The 17,516-nt window shown below is 32.0% G+C and overlaps 1 protein-coding gene across 3 annotated transcripts in view; it reads left to right on the forward strand.

Annotated features, from left to right (window-relative positions):
- The first annotated feature begins 1,975 nt into the window (after positions 1-1,975).
- Positions 1,976-17,516, forward strand: part of LOC106060007 (uncharacterized) — a 35,296-nt gene continuing 19,755 nt past the window's right edge. Inside the window, exons 1-17 of one of the 3 annotated variants that reach the window (XM_056040577.1) lie at positions 1,976-2,365; positions 6,361-6,410; positions 6,894-6,938; positions 7,063-7,550; positions 8,406-8,547; positions 9,560-9,704; positions 10,291-10,483; positions 11,080-11,164; positions 11,591-12,048; positions 12,520-12,658; positions 12,848-12,998; positions 13,138-13,327; positions 13,940-13,991; positions 14,320-14,357; positions 14,461-14,506; positions 14,697-15,265; positions 16,628-16,775. In XM_056040577.1, coding sequence (XP_055896552.1) covers positions 6,371-6,410; positions 6,894-6,938; positions 7,063-7,550; positions 8,406-8,547; positions 9,560-9,704; positions 10,291-10,483; positions 11,080-11,164; positions 11,591-12,048; positions 12,520-12,658; positions 12,848-12,998; positions 13,138-13,327; positions 13,940-13,991; positions 14,320-14,357; positions 14,461-14,506; positions 14,697-15,265; positions 16,628-16,775 — 2,929 coding nt within the window. In that variant the 5' untranslated portion in view covers positions 1,976-2,365; positions 6,361-6,370. Of the gene's footprint in view, positions 2,366-6,360; positions 6,411-6,893; positions 6,939-7,062; positions 7,551-8,405; positions 8,548-9,559; positions 9,705-10,290; positions 10,484-11,079; positions 11,165-11,590; positions 12,049-12,519; positions 12,659-12,847; positions 12,999-13,137; positions 13,328-13,939; positions 13,992-14,319; positions 14,358-14,460; positions 14,507-14,696; positions 15,266-16,627; positions 16,776-17,516 lie in introns of those variants that run through there. The other 2 variants (XM_056040579.1, XM_056040580.1) reach the window with 2 other exon arrangements.

A 17,516-nucleotide genomic window follows, 5' to 3' on the forward strand; every position in this document is an offset into this window, starting at 1 on the left:
ATTAACATTGTGAATTTATTCAGAAATATCTGTAGCTATCAATCCACTATAAGAGTCACTACAATTAGTCTACATGTTCTATCCCTGGTCCCTATGGGCGTAGCTGGGGGGTGGTTCTTGGGGTTCAACCCCCCCCCCAAATGAAAATCGGAATTAAGTGACTGGTTTTTGCTTTCATTTTGTTTATTTTAAGTGAAATTTTAATACTAAATCATCACTTACCACAGCACAGCCGAGGTCTACCAGGGGATTTTGAGTTTAAAACCCCCTACCAGGGGGTTTTGAGATTTAAAAAAAAAAACCTATCAGGGGGTTTTGAGATACAAATCCCTCTACCAGGGGGTTTTGAGTTTAAAACCCCTACCAGGGGCTTTGAGTTTAAAACCCCCTAAAGGGGGTTTTGAGTTTTAAACCCCCTACCAGAGGTTTTTACAGTTAAATCCCCCTCTTCTATAAAACAAAACAAAAAAAATGAAAACAACAATCCCCAAATTCCAACACCACAGTTAAGAAGATTTTGATTTTAAAACCCTCTCCAAAATTTACGATAAACCCCCTCTTCAAAATAAATATAAAAAAGTACACATTCAAAATTCTATGAGCGTAGCCAAAGAGGTTTTGAGTTTAACCCCCCCCCCTCCAGTAGGGGTTTGAAGCTAAAAAGTACCTCTTCAATATAAAAAAAAAGCAAATTACGCACTATAAAATCTATGAGCATAGCCAAAGGGGTTTTGAGTTTAAATCCCCCTCCTCCAGATGGCTTTTTCTTTAAAGTTTAAAACCCCTCCAGATGTTTTGAGTTAAAAATTCCCTACAGAGCGTTTAGAGTTGAAAACCTCTCTCTTCAATATTATTTTAAAGCAAACTACCGTCACCAAATTCTATGATCCTAGCTAAATGGATTTTGAATTAATAAAACAACAAAAACAACTCCAGAGATTTTTTAGTTTAAAACCCCTCAACAGATGATTTGACGAAAAAAAAATTCCTTTTCGATATAAAATCTAAAGCGAAATACAGGCATGTAATTCCAAGAGCGTAGTCAAGAAAGGTTACAAATTTCTACCAGTGGCTTGGGCTCCATTAATAGGCCTAAAGTGTGAATAGTCTTCTGCCGAAATTGAAAAACATTAAATGTGGCTCAACAAAGACAGATTTTAGGAGTCAGTTATAGAGATCGGGTCTAAATCAAAGAAATCATATGCCGAACTGTGAGTCGAATCCTTAGTAAGGTTGTGACAGAGCGTCGCATGAGGTTTTGCGGGACATGTTCTCCAACAATATGAAATACGCAAAATAAGAGTTGCGCAAACAGCTTGCCGGAAAATGCGCCGAACGGGTAAGAATAGCACATTAGGTTTTTGAAATAAAACTTTTTAATAGCAAGATAATGCACTGTAGATACCTCAGAATATGCATTTTGTTGGCTTTCAATACCAGAAATAGTGCTCGGCGGCGGGGCTTAGCCCCGCGCTTGGGGAGCGCTGCGAGCTCCCCCAGACCCCCTTGCTAGCAAGGGCGGGGAGTCTACAATAAACAATAAACGTCTTCCGAAAAGGTCAGTGTAACAAAGATTAATTATGTACACACACACATATATATAATTCCCCTAACCCCCCCCCCCCCCCCGAAAAAAAAAATCCTGGCTACGCCCATGCTGGTCCAACACAATTGGCTCCATTTTAATTTGAATTTGAAATACTTGTTAGCCTATAATGGCCCGAAAAAATAAACATAAATTATTTGATAAATTTAATTATTTTATTATTTTTACAAAGCTTATATCAGCTCACTATGTCTGTCTTTATTAAATTTAGATCTAGATTCTAGATGTCAAGTATGTCAATGTTTTTCTCCCCTTTTAGTTTAGTGACACACAAAAAACTTTGTATGGTATATAATTTGATATTTTTATATGTCAGTGCTATCTATATTCAACCAAGCGTTGTTAAGGAAGCCAGGGAGAGGATACTCTGCTTTAAAAAAATATCACTCACTCAACCCTAAAATAAGAGCGCTACTGATTCTTAGTCTTAGTCTTAGTGTTTGTAAATGTAATAAAGTCAAAGTGTTTCACGTGCGGTCATGACTCTATAGTCTACATATAATTTATATTAGGTCTAGATCTAGTTATAGTGTAGTAGACTTGTGTCACATTGTGTGTGTACGTTTAATATTAGAATGAATGATCAGAGCATGCAAGTCTTATTTATAATAGACTTAGATATCTAGATCTATATTCAATATTGGACTATATAATCTAGTTCTAGTGCAAGTGTAGGCAAATTACAGCCCGCGGGCCACATAACAGGTTACAGACACCTACAGAATTAAGGTGTACCCACAAATTATACATATTTAAAATGTAAATATATTAAAATTAATAATTTATTTTAAATATCTATTTAAATTATTGAAACTTCTGATTCTTATCACTTATGATAAAAAGGCTAAATTTCATGTCATGCTAAAAAGTTTATAGTAAACGAAGATTATTCTTATTGGCAATATGAGAATATGTCGAAACATTCAGTCAAAGACACAAACTCAGGCCAGTATATATTTAATGCTTTGAAGACCTGTGTTGAAAATGTTGGCTTGGAAAATAAATGGCGAGTGTAATAACGGATGGACCATAAGCTTTTACCGAGAGTTTTAGTGATAAATAAAAGACTACTAATTCAATATACCTTAAACTCGAAACGGAGTAATCAGGAAAGTTTCCGGGAAAGTTTGCGCCAAGCTGCATTGAATATCAAACATATTGTTGACCCAAGTATCTCAATAATCAAACTTATCAGAGCTAGGGGTCTTAAGCACCGAAACTTCCGAAAAGTACTAGAAGATTTGGAACTTAAAACATTCTGATGTTCGGTACCACAATACCACTGGCTTAAATTAGCATGGGCATGGTATTGAGAAGAATATGAGATTTCAAGGAAGAAATCGTTACGTTCCTTGAAGGACAATTTTTGTTACTTATATTTCTAATGAAGAGTGGAAGACAGACCATTATCTTATTAATTGGAAGTATTTCAATGAGTTGCTTACACATGAAATGTGTGTTCATGTGAAATCTTTTTAAACAAAGCTACCCTATTTCTCTAGGCAAGCAAGTGAAAACAGGTTTTGTCATTTTCCTTTGCTGAAAGATAAAACTATTTCTATAGTGTAATGGTTGGATTTCTTGATTGTGGATTTTGAAAACAAATTTTAAGTCATCAAGAAATAGCAGAATCTGATTTAGTTCCAGAAGACAAACCTCCTCCATTTTATTAAACTTTATACATTGTTAGCTTTCTTATTTTTCTTAGTTATAAGCGTAGCATATATATATATATATGCGGCTCCCCTCCCCCATTCCTTCAATTTTTAAATGCGGCCCTCGATAAAAAAAAGGCTGCCCACCCCTGATCTAGTGCATTTCCAAAACTTGTAACCCAAAAATGAAATATAACATGTTCATTATTGTTTAAATATGTTGAAATTATTATGATATAGCTAGATGTAGATTATATAGATCTAGATCACACACTGATTGTATCAATGGGGTTTAATTTCAAAACAAAATGTCAAAATATTTCTATTACTAGATCTAGATCATCAGGGCCATAGTAAAAGGTTATCTCATACTAAGCCATTGAGCTGCATCTGAACAAAAAGGGCATAATAAACAAAAAGTCAGTGATGAATTTTTTTTTATTACTATGGCATTGAAGAACAATTAAGGTTATCCCTAATTAATTACTTAACCATTGAATTCAGTACTGGCATGATAATGGCACAATGATGGTCATCCCTAATAGAAACTTAATAAAATGTACATTACTAAACCATTGGGGCCATTAAGGGAACGATTATGGCACAATGAAGGTTATCCCTAATTGAGTCCTAATAAATATTTCAGATACTAATACATTGGGGCCAGCATCGGAATGATATTGCCACAAAAAGGGTTTTCCCTAACTAAATCCTAATAACACAGTAATACTAAACCACTTTTGTTACCTTGGCTCCATCATATCCAACAACACCCTAATGGATAAAGACATAAACAACAGGATAGCCAAGGCAATGGCCACCATGTCACGGTTGCAGAAAAGAGTCTGGGAAAACATATTGCTGACTAGCAGTACTAAAGCCCTAGTCTACCGGACCTGTGTGTTGAGCACCTTGCTGTACGGAAGTGAAACATGGTCAACCTACTCATGGCAGAAAAAAAAGCTGAATGTCTTCCACCTCCGATGCCGAAGGCGGATCTTTAAAATAAGGTGGCAAGATAAGATAACAAATGAGGAAGTGCTACATAGAGCAGGATGCCAGGACATCCGCTCTGTTATCAGCAGCAGACGCCTTGGCTGGCTTGGCCACGTTCGTAGAATGCCAGTAGGTCGACTTCCACAGGACATCCTGTATGGCGATCTAATTGAAGGCAGGAGAGCCGCTGGTCGCCCACTTTTACGTTATACGGATGTATGCAAACGCGACATGAAGCTCTTCAAAATCGACACTGGCAACTGGGAAGAGGTGGCACTGGACAGATCCACATGGAGAGAGAGCATAAAGGAAGGGTCACAGATTGCAGATGTCATACACAACAGAAGCAGAAAGAAGGGTGAAAATGCAATGGCGCCTGGTGATTTTATATGCCCAACCTGTGATCACAGCTGTGTATCAAGGATTGGCCTCTTTAGTCACACAAGAAGTTGCAAAGGGAAAAGATCGTCTCACGAGACGTAAAATGCCACAGACTAAACCATTAGGGCTAGTAACGGAATCATTGAACCCCTATGAAAATCTCAGTTACTAATACATTGGGCCCAGCATCGGAATGATAATGGCATAATAAAGATTTTCCCTAATTGAGTCCCAATAAAAATGTCAGTTACATTAGGGCTAGTATGGGCTTGATTATGGCGCGATTATGGAAATCCCTGATGAATCTGGTAGTGGTTTTACCCATTTTGAGCTGATTTTGACATGATTAGGGTTGCCAATGTGCAAAGGATAGCCGCACCTATTAGGGCCCACATTAGGGCTATTTAGGGCTGCAATTAGGACAATGAGGGATTACCCTAATCAAAAACGGTGCTGGGCCATAATAGGCATGTTTATAGGGATATCTAGAGTATTTCCATGAGTATGTCAAGTTTGTGGCATATGAAGTACACCTAAGTCTGCTACTAACAGTTTTTATTTGTAGTCATTTAAGGATCCATAAATTATTTTTATTATTATTATTATATAAAGACTGAAAGATCTAGTATTTTAGAAACTATAGCTTAAGTTGTTAGCTCCCAATTAGGAAATCCTGAATCCGTTGGTGTAATGGACAGCTTTGAGGAGTTTAATAAACAGCATAGAATCTACAACATTGTCAATTCAATATTAGCCAGTAATCATAAGGAAGAGTGGCTTAACAAATTGGCATCAGGAAGCTTAAGTCCAGCTATTTACATATACATGTCCATACCAAGCAAACTTGAAACTGGAGTGAAAAAGCAATGTAAAAACTTTCTACTCAGATCAGGAAAGACAGCTTAAAATTTTCACCTAAATAGAATAAATCCCACACACCCACACCACTGTCCCTCCCTTAAGAAACTGTCACTCATACCCTCTTAGAATAACAAACAATATACTCAAATCCACCTCTGACAGACACTTTAGCCACAACAACCCAGCATAAATATTAACACTCTCTGTACGGCAATTCAGAACAGTTGAGAAGAACTGAACGCTTCTTTACATGGCACAGACTGCAAAAGAGCTACCAGCTTAGCAGCAAAATGTTAGCTAGAAAAAAAAAAATTGTTAATTATAATAATATATATTTATATATTAGGGGGTACAGTGGCTGAGTGGTAAAGTGCTTGGCTTTCAAACTGGGGTACGGGGTTCAAATCCTGGTGAAGACTGGGATTTTTAATTTTGGGATCTTTGGGTACCTTTGAGTCCACCCAGATCTAATGTGTACCTGCCATTAAACAGCCAATTAATTGCCTTAAATTTTCCCCAACTAATGTCAGGTATCCATTAGAGCATGGGCCCTAGATGTCCCAAAATTAATTCAGCCTAATATAACTCTCTTATAGTGTCTAAATTTATAATTATACATGTTTCTTTTGAGATCTTTAATTGCATAGATTTTAGTGATATAATAATTATGTTCTATAATAGAGCCTAGATTTCACTGATATAAATATTTATATTTATGGCTACATAATAAATAAATATAAATTTACTTTTATGCCACCTTTTAATTACAAAAACTTATATCTAGGCTGTATTTATATTAGTTCAACTGCTACAATACTGAAGCATATAATCAGCTTTCTCATAAAAAATATATTTCTTTAGATACCACAATATGGGAAATTGCTCTTCAAGTGTTGCTCCTAATGGTCAAGGTAGTGTATTCGATTGCACTGTTACTTTAAAATAGCTTCCTTAACACTTGTTCAATTTGAAAGGAAATAAGTCTGGATTGTAAATTTAAATGAAAGATTGTAAGATCAACATGGCTTCACCCCTGATCTATTAGATTTGTCACACTTGATTGCTAATAAATGGCTTGTAAATGTGTTAATAGCTTTCAATTTACAGGTTTAATTGTTTATTTAAATAAAATTTTAATTTCAATGAGGAAAGAGTCATGAGAATAACTTTGTTTATCTTGATATACACAATTTTCTATCGTTAAATCTTTTAACATTTACTATAGTTTACTATTAAAGACTGTGTAGCTTTATATTTCTTACAGATTATTATTATTTTATGCATTAGGAGGGGATGTAAACAAATAAATAACAAATTGTTTCAATTATTTTTCCTGTAAAAGTATAATTTTATTTCTATTGTCATTTTTTCACCCCTTTTTATTTCACTTTCAGCTCTTGATTTTAATTTGATGAATGGAGACAGTTTTTTTCTTCAGGGTAAGTTTCAGATTTTGGGAAATTTTGAGTCCAGTCAAATTACAACTTGATATTTAAAAATGTAGTGTATCTTAAGGTCAATTTATCATCTTTATTTTCATTTCTTTGTTGTTGTTTTTTTCAGCTGTAACTGAAATAGAAGACTTAAAGAAAAAATTGAAAGAGGTTGACCCTAAACTGCCTGTAGAACTGAACCCGTTCTTAATTCTAAACTGTCGACAATTTCATATTTTGAACTTGGCCACTGATTGTTTACTGCAACTAACATGTGAATCACATGACATCTTGATAAACAAGCTGCAACAGCTGTCTGTGGTCAATGATGAAAGTCACTTGAATTTATTGGGAACTTATCTGAGCAAAATAAATTTTTGCAAATTAAGCTTTGTGAAATATAAAAAGGTTTTATGCACAAACGAGGGCAAGAATTTGAGGGATTCACAGGAAGTCAGTGAGATTGACCAAAGGGTCATTGACCTCATCAGAAAAACTTGGTCAAATTTTTCACAAAAGAGCCCTGATTTTACTTCTCATCTTGTGAGAAATGGTATCTTAAAGGAACTGCTGAAAGACTTCAAGACAATGAATAAAACATGGAAGTTACATCCAAAAGTAGGTAGAATACATTCTTATCTTGCTTAGTATGGTTTAACTTATAAAATTTCAGTTCACTATTGCATTTGTAAAATTTTGAAGAAAAGAAACATCTGTTTGTGGTTTACTGAAATTGTAACCTAAGTTTATCAAATTAAGTAGACAAAAATCTTTATTTTACTTCTCTAAAACCCTTTAATATTTATAATGCTCTCACATTGCTAAATTCATGGTTACATTTCTAAATGCTAATTAGGTATGAGGTTGTAGGTGGTGTTATGGTTGAATATGACTGACAGGCAAGGGCTGCCTACAAGTTTATGTGTCACAATCTCCCTTGTATCTTATGAAAATTTGAGTGTTGTTCAAAAAATATATATATAGGCCTAACAAAAATAATTTTAAAACACTTGTATTATAATCTGCACATTTCTAACATCATCAAAATAATAACATGTAGAGATCAAATCTGTTAATTCATCTAGATATATATATAAAAAATTGCTTTTACCACTGACTTTCAGAGTCATCATATCACAATGGGGAAGTAATTATATATATATATTCTGTTGTATTTTTTAGAATGCTCAAGTCTGTTGCTAGAGTATTAGAGATAAAATGTAAAATATTCAAATCAGGCTTTTGTCTTATTATCTCTTAATGCATAAGTTTTTATCCTTATTGTTTAAGACATCAGGCTATAAGGGTTTCGTAAAAGTACCATAAGTATTACAATCTAGTAGAAGTTAAAAAATGCTTTATTTCTACAGCTTCCTTGTTGCAACATCCCTTTGAAACCTCTTTATCATCATTTTATTTAAAATAATAGATTTTGATTTCTTTATGCTTTTTTTTTGCTTTATTTATTCTTAGAGTGAATCTGTAATATTAGATCCAATCTTACAAGTTTTATACAACATCTTTATCCGTGAACAAGGAAAGAATGTTTCTAAGAAGGAGACCAAACGAGCTCAGCGCTGTCTCAAATACTATTTCAAGAATCATTCACAAAAAGGTTTTTTCTAAAAATATTCTATAATAGTTATCTTTTTTTTAGCAGAGGAAAAGACACTATTTGTTTTGTGTGAAATGTCTGTCTGTCTGTCCATTCGTCCCTTTTAGATCTAGTAAATTACAAAAAGTAGTGAAAATCCGACATCATAATATTTTAGACCATTCAAAGTTCTGATGTAACGGCTACTTTTTTCTTTTCTAAAAGCGAAAAATCAAATTTTTAAAATCACTTATGCAAGCAGTTTTTTCATAAAAATATACCACTTTTACAACTATTCACTATTAATAGTAACAAACAGGGAAGCTCTTTAGTAGGGTGGAAGACTACATACCATATTTGTAACACATTTATGCAAATGGGGTTTTTTGTCCAAAAAAAATTTTTTTTTACATTTGTATTGATAAGTTAAGTAAGTTCTGTCTTACTAACTACTACATGTACATAAAAAAATGTTTTCTTTTTTTTAAAGAGAAAAAATCTATTTAGTATGCATATAAGTTGGGCATAATTTAAAACAACAATGAATTAGTAGTTTTTCATATTATCGATTGAACTGCTGAGCTATTCCATAACAATAACTTTTAACAAAAGGACATTTTTTTTTTTTTTTTTACAGAAATGTTTTTTTCTTGAGGATTTGAATAAGAGATTAACCCTTTACAAAACAATTAGATATTCATTATAAGACATCATTTAGGCCAGGTTCACATCTAATTTCACATTCAATTTCACCTATCCTTTGGTCTGTTAGACCGCTGGTCACCACACAGGATCTGTCAACCTTCTTTCTCCATTCTTCTTTGTCATTTGTCTTTGATAGAATTTTATTCTGATGTTCTTTTTGAAAATATTGAAACCTGCCTTTTACCTGGGTGGACCACTTTGGGGGCCGATTTTGAGTTTGTGTTTCCACACAAACTGTCTTTGTAACCTTGTTTTGTTTTCTTTTATTTAAAAAAAAACAACTTAAAAACTTTCTTGAAATAAACATCATCTGTTATTTGTATTTTAGTTTCGGCAAACACCTTGCCAGCGTTAATGGTTTACATTTATTTGGATGAGGATCAAAAAGTTGTTTTAAAAACTGAGCACATTCAATTGTATATACAGGAAGTCCACAAAACAATAACTAGCTTAAAGGAACAAATGAAAATAAGGCAAGTGATTATGCACTACTGTGTGTATGCAAAAATATGAATAATGAAATTTTATTGTTTGCAATTCTTGTATTGTTTTGACAGACTTCTTCATGTCAATCTCTGCTGTCTTTCACCTTAGAGTCATTTTTCAATTCAGTCTCTTAGCCCAAAAGACACAATTCAAAAACTCAAGTGAAAAATTGAATAATGCATTTCATAATAAAATTTCACACATACTTGATTGGCTGATTAGCTAAGGAGATAGAATGTCAAGTTATTAACACGAATGTCATGGTTTCCATCTCTATACTGGTCAATTTTTCTCTTTCATTTTCTATGACAACAAAAAGATGAATGTTTAGTTTACTGTTAGAATTTGATTAATAATAAAATTATACTTCTTATTCTTTGTGCTTTCTTAAAGCAATAATTTAATTGTCTGGACAAATGTCTGTATTTCCCTATTTCCCACAGAGTGTGCTCCTATCTCAACACTTGGATAATGTATTTCAATTTTAATTTCTATTCTTTAACTTGAAACCAACAAATTTATTTAAAAATATATCAAATGATTTCGTTGTCTTGCCTTTTGCTATTTGTACAGTGCTTCTGACTTACTTGAAGTGTTGATAAAACTAAGTGGCAATGTCAGAATGAAGAGAAAGCTGTTACAGCAAGATGTGCTCCGCTTGGTGGCAGTGAAAGCACTGCTGACTCCTGAATCAAAGTTGAGAGATCTGGCTTTTAGGCTTCTCTTGGAATTAACATTTGATGATGAGGGCATAAAGGCTATAAAGGTAAAAATAAATAGCAATCTATTAAATGTATTAAAAAAAACAAATTTTAATAAAAAAATGTAGCCTAACTTTTAAATTTTTTGTTCAAATGGTGTAAAAGTGAATTCAGAATTTTTTTTGATTAATCAAAACTATTATAAAAAATGTAATTTCAGGGTTCCTGTTTATTTGTATTTCCTGTATGTCCAGCCACACAAAAATTCTTGAGTGATGAAATTAAAATATACTTGTATTTACAATAAATGATTTAAAACAAATTATGAAATGAAACATAGATATAGTCAACTACATAGACATAAAACATAAAAAATCCTAATTAATTACACACTAATTTTCTAAAGCAGTAGTTCTCAAATTTAATTATCAGCTATATACATAGAACAGATATAAACATAATCATTTTGCACTATTTCTTGTATGAATAAGACTAATATTTACATATATAATTAGGATTTAAAATTTGAAAATATTCACTAAAAATACAAATAATTTTAAAACTTCAAATTTATCTTGCTGATTCTGACAATTCTATGAGAGTGAAAATATTTGAAAGTTTTATAATATATATATAAACATTTATATATTTGTTTTATCAGGAAAACCAACATGTAATGACTCTACTAGAACTAAACTATAAAGAAAAGAATATAGCCAGACAAGTTTTGTGGATGCTAGATGATGGTATTATTTTCAATTTACTCTTTTCTAAAGAATAGGGCACAACTTTGTCAATGGCCATTACATCTGGAAACACTTTAAAATTATACATTCACCAAAAAAGTCTAATTACACCTCTGTTTATTTCAAGCTTCAGATGAAAATGAATGTTAGTTTTTATCACTAATGCATGGTTATATATATATTTTTTACAAGCTTTCTATTAACACACACTAATGATAGTGTTGAAAAAAACAGGTATCTAAATTATATTGATAGTTCTTTGTAATTCAGTAAATGTTAATAAAAACATTTCCTACACATAATTGAATGTATCCATCATGTTTGACAATAAACAAAAATATGGTCTATATTTTTTATCAGATTTTCTGATCAACTGACAACCATTATCAAAATCATTTACCTATTTCAACCATTTTCTTTTCTCAGAAGTGACATCTCAAACAAAATCTTTGAGGACATCTTTAACAAATCTAAAATTGAAGCAGAAAGATTTGGAGTCTAGTTTTTTATTGCTGCAATCTAACCTTGGCCTCATTTATGCCATGAATACAGCTGTGCATTCTGTGGAATCTCTACTGAAAGCTGATCCATCCAGTTGTCTTCAGAATCTGTCAGAACTCAATTCAGTCTTTGAATCCCAGAAAGACATGGGAATAATTGGAGATTTTCTGGCTAAGATAAACTTCTGTCATGCCAGTTTGACATTTATAGCTCAAAGTAACCAGAAAAAGGAGGATTTAAAAGACATACTAAAAAATATACAAGAAATCTGTTTAACTTTCACCAGCTGGAGTCAAAATTTTACAATTCATCTGGCCACTTCAAACTTAATACAAATATTGACAAAAGAAATTAATAATTTACTCAATTTGAAAGAAAATATGGTAATTTCTTAACTGATCTTTATTAGTATTAAAGAACATTATAATATTTTTTTAACTTAAAAATTCCTTAGATTCCTACAGTACCTTCCCCTTGTTTCTTAAGTATTATAAAGGTTTATATGCAGGCAAACCTGAAGAGTTTTATACCAAAGACCAAATTAAAAATTCATCGTTTGAGAAGTCGGTTGTGCAGGTGATCACGAGTTAGCTGTTTCCAATTAATAACAATTAGGTTGTGTTGTGTAATGCCTGTATGACCTCCATGGAAAGAGACCCTTTAGATAAAATTTCAGCCACTTCAGTATCTGAGCTGAAGATATTTAGCTCAACAGTGCCTTACTACTTTAAAGGATTTATGTTGTATAAATGTTTTTTCTATACTAGGCTCAGTGATTGCTTGAATTTTAGTCACAATTACATACTAACATTCACTAACATTAATTGTTGTTGTTTTATTTTGTTTTTTTGGAGCTTGTTGCATTGGAGCTGTACACAATTGTAAGAACATTTTACAACATTGCAAAATTATCAAGTGGACAAACAAATGTTTTACATGAAATCCCTGTTTTGGAGGCATTGCATGCCTGTGCCAACCTTCAGACTGAGTCATGTAAGTTATTTGGACTCTTCATACTTTGTTTATCTCTTACTTTTTCTCTTACTTTTAATAGTATAGTGTCATTCTAATGTTGTCTTAAATATTTATTAGAGAGAGCTTGACTTTGTTTATATCCACTCCCTCTTCATCCTGATATTTCTATATACCCAAGTATACTTGGAATTTTAATTTTCTTTTTAGTGGTTGCAATGACAGCTTTGATGTCACTGTCCTTCATTTATGAGCAGTATGACTGGAAGCTTGATCTTCAAGATGACTCAGCAGTTTCAATGATTATTTTGACTACCAGTAGAGCACTGACCAATGAAAACCACTTCCATGATAGATTTAAGTAAGAATCTAACATGATTTTTCTGGTTGCTATTATTATTTGATGATTTAAACCAGTGTTGTTTGGGATTTCACTTTTTATCATCTTGATGGTAGTATAGAAAAATTAATGTATTCTTTGCTTCTTTATTTCCTTGCAGTGTGTCTGAATTATTAACTGCTCTCAGAAAAATCTGCAAAGTCTCTAAATATGCACAGAAACTCATTCAGTTAAATATAGTTAGTTTGTTAAAAACTGTGCTTGAGAAAGGAACAAATATTGAAATTGAGTTTTGTGAGAGTCTGCTGCGAGAGATTGCAAAAGACAGCTGGTGCTTGCAGGAAATACAGGTACTTCTGTTTTTAAAGAGTGAATGAAAAGGGATCTAAATCTTAATTCTTTAAACTAGTTGATATAACTAATTAGAGGCTAACTTTTGGTTTATTTATAATGAATGATTATTGTTTCTTTCTGTGAGAAATCTTTGAGTAAACTCTGGTCATCATGAAATTATTTTTTTTTTTAATTTTAAATCAATAGGAAACAAAGAAACTAAAACAGACTCAAGATATATAACTTGTGGATATTCACATTTGACTTGATTAGCATCTTTAGTAACTTCCCCATTAGTAACATTACTAAACTTTGATACACTTTATGATTTAAAACTTAAAAAAAAATTGCAACAATACATAAAATACTGAAACTTTATGTACAAATACAAAAATGCAACTTAATAAAATACACATAAAGACACAAAAATAAAGACACATTTTTTATTCCATAAGTGCCTTTAGAACATGGTATATATTACCTGAATCAGACAGGAAAAACCATGCCCTAAATTAACACAACTATACATGTCAGAATTAATTATATTCTTTTTAGAAGGAACTTTTTTTATTTTTAAGATAAAACATTTTTATGGAGATTTCTTAAATAATTTATACTACTGATTACAGAAAGACAAAGAGCTAACTATGTGGCTTGATCAACTGTATATTGAACTGTCAGGTAAGTATACATGAAAAACTTTGTCTATTTTCAATGGGTTTTACTTTTATAAAAACATTTATGCAATACATTTATGTAATAAATCTCAGTCTTCTGCAATGCTTTAATCTGAATGGATATTTAATGAATTTAAAGATCTTGGAATTCTAGGCCCATTTCTAGTCAATGTCCTAAAGGGGTGCTGTGTGAAATGTTTGAATTGAATAAAATGTTATCCAATTTTTTTTTAATGATCATGAGATGCTTATTTTGATTATCATGTAAAATAGATCTAGCATTAATGATTCTTGTATATGTCAACGACTAATTATGTTTTTTAATTCAACAGAAAATATCTTTGAGATAAATACAATTAAAAATCAAAAGGTAATTAGATAAATTCTATTTATCTTTCTTTCAATCTGTATTATGTAATATTTAAAGATGTTTTGCTGTTTTTAAAAAAATATTGTTTGTTATAATTTTTCAGATGCTTACAGCCACTAAACCTATGAATGTTAATTCAAAACCATCAAGTGAGTGTGTAAAAAAAAAGTTAATTATTAGCAATGTACCAATGATGTTTCTTTGTTATTTTTTTTTTACAATTTTCTGAAAAGAGAATGGTTATTTTTTAATTTTTTTAGGATATACAATTAAAATATATAAAGTACAGATGTTGGACTATATTGACTAATTGTATTATCATATTCTATTGCTTCCTAGATGTCCATAACAGATATCTCCCAAAAGAGCTTATATTAGATGTCACTCATGAAACCAGCCCAATTAATAAAATTCCATTTATTATTGAACAAGATTTGCAAGAAATAGGCATCACTTGTCAAGATTTCTGTTTAAACTTTGGTGAAATGGATGTAGGTCAGTCCCTTCTTTCTGTTTGTAAAGTGGGAATCAAATGTGTGAAGTATTTACCATCAGGCACAGAAAGTGAAACACTGTCTGATCTTGAAGAGCTTCGAAGTACTGCCACTTCTTTGTGGGAAACAGATCTAGCTGGTCTTGCAGACTTTCTCTGCAAGATAAACTTCTGTCAGAAGAGCTACGAGAGGTACAAGGAGGTATTGAAGATGGCTGATCTAGAACATTTTGATGTCAATTTGATGGAGAAAATATCAGGAGATGGAAGACAACTTCTAGATGTTATTCGTGACTGCTGGAGAATCTTTTCTGGAATTAGTCTACAGTTTGCACTTCAACTAGCTGACTCCAGGATCTTACCAGAGTTGACACAAGACATGGTCATTATGATAAACAAAAGTGAAAAAGAACTAGTAAGATATTTTTGTTTCTTTCAGTACAGATTAAAGTGAATACAGTGAAACCTTGCTTAATGAGCATAACTTGTTCCAGGTGAATATTGGGTTTGCTCTTACCTTCTCACTGCACTGTAGGCCCACATTTAGGGACCTGTCCATCACATCTCATTAGCTAAGTGTACTGTTACTTAAGTTAGCCACTCATTTTTTTTACTCACTTCTTGCTTGCTAATAGAATTACTTTTGCAGTGAGAAGTACTCATTAAGCATGTTTCAGTTGTCTTCTTTATTCTTTAAGCACTAAAAAAATAAATTATGTATCGAGATGAGCTGTATGGAGAAGACCTAATAGACATAACAATATATTATGTATGGAGATGAGCTAATAGATAAAGATTTAGAAATTGAGAACAAGTAGTAACTTATTTTCAAAGTGCTTTTTTATTAGCAGCCTAAAATGTTTTCATTGTGTTTGGTCTGTTACGGTGCTTTTTAATTTGTCTCCTCCCATAATCCTGTTTTATCTTCTTATCATATATATTACAGACATTTCTTAAAAAAAGTAGATAATTGCCTCCCATGTTTGTAAATGTTTTACATGTTTTGGATGTTCCTTCAGAGTTGAAGATAGTTTACTTCCTAGTCCAAACCTCCGCAGGACGACGGGGGATAGGAGCGGGCAGGATTTGAACCCTCTACCATCGATAAATCCGAACGACAGTCCAGCGCGCAAACTGCTCGACCAGGCAGCCATGTGTATCCATGTGTTAATCTAGTACTACATGCTAATTAGAGACTTAAACTCTAAGTCTTTGGTTTTTCAGGCAACCCTTTTCATGCTACTTGAGAAACATTAGCTTGAATTAGCTCAGGCATAAATGTCTTTCTGTTTTATTTTGTTGTGTTATTGCATTAGTAAGTTATGGTTTAGTATTTTATGTATGTTTGCTACTTTATTTTTTAGTCTTTTGTCTTAGAAAGGCTTTAAGTGTATTGATTTTACTAATGATGTTACCCTAGTCAAATGTAAATAGTCATTTGTTATAAATCTAATTTGGCATCTATGATATTTTTTTTTATTCTTGAGTTAATCTATGTAGTGTGCATGTTATAATATCGGTCTATCAAAGTAAAATAGGGTTTTAGTTTTATTTTCTTGTTTTTTTTTTTTAAAGTTTCAATACATTTCACTATTCATCATTGAATTAATTTCTCCTAATCAAAATGTGAGCTGTTCACATTCAGCTGTAACATACAATTCTTTTTAGCAATTTCCAACTAGACTTTATATGTAATGTATATTATTTTAGAGCTCTAATAGAATTTTTTAAAAATTGTATTATAATAGAATGTATACGTATGTGTTTTGTCTTCCAGGATGGATCATTTCTCTACACCTCCACAGTTGGTGTTCTTTACAATCTGGCAAAGTTTACAGACTCTTGGGCTGGTCAGAGAATACAAAAACTCTTACAACATGAAAAGCTGGTGGATGTTTTGGGAAATTTTCTACATTTTAAGCCAGGTAATCAATGGAACTGAGTTGAAAGAGCAGAGACCTTTGAAGCATGAAAAAATCATTAAAACATTTTAAAAATACTGAATTACCAAGAGACTTTCATGAACAGCAATTTCTTTTTCATTACTATTTATACATGGCTTAAAGTAATATTTCACATTAGGGATTTCTTTACAGAAACAAATAATAATAGAAAATTGGGTATATTGAACCTTATTCTATAGTCAATGCGCGTATGTGATGAGCATAATGGCCATCTACCTTTTCTTTTGTTAAACTAGGAACGCTACACTTAATAAACAACACCAACACTCTAGTACCAGATTCATGAGTGAATTTATTTACACACTATGTTAACACACATGACACATAACATTCCAACATTCAGTCCCTTAGTCAAGGGGAATCATTCAAGTTACTCATATAAACAATGTCAACATTCATTACAATTTCTCTTTTCTTTTTCTCACACATTCTTACTTTCAACTTCAAGGGCAAAAATCCAGAATCAGAAAAGAATGGAAAATCAACCGAGAAATAGGATAGTACATATTATATTAACAAGTATTTTATACATTACAATAGTACAATGTAAAGAGTTTGTGTAAAGCAAAATAACTCGAAAATCAAACAAATTACAAAAATCTGTTTTATTCATGTTTTTTTTTTTTTTTTTTTTTTTCCTTCATTTTTTTTTTTTTTTTTTTTTCAAAAACAACATATGATGAATAACAGAATGAAATAGTA

Source organism: Biomphalaria glabrata, chromosome 9 (genome assembly GCF_947242115.1).
Source record: "Biomphalaria glabrata chromosome 9, xgBioGlab47.1, whole genome shotgun sequence".
NCBI classification, from domain to species: Eukaryota; Metazoa; Mollusca; class Gastropoda; family Planorbidae; genus Biomphalaria; species Biomphalaria glabrata.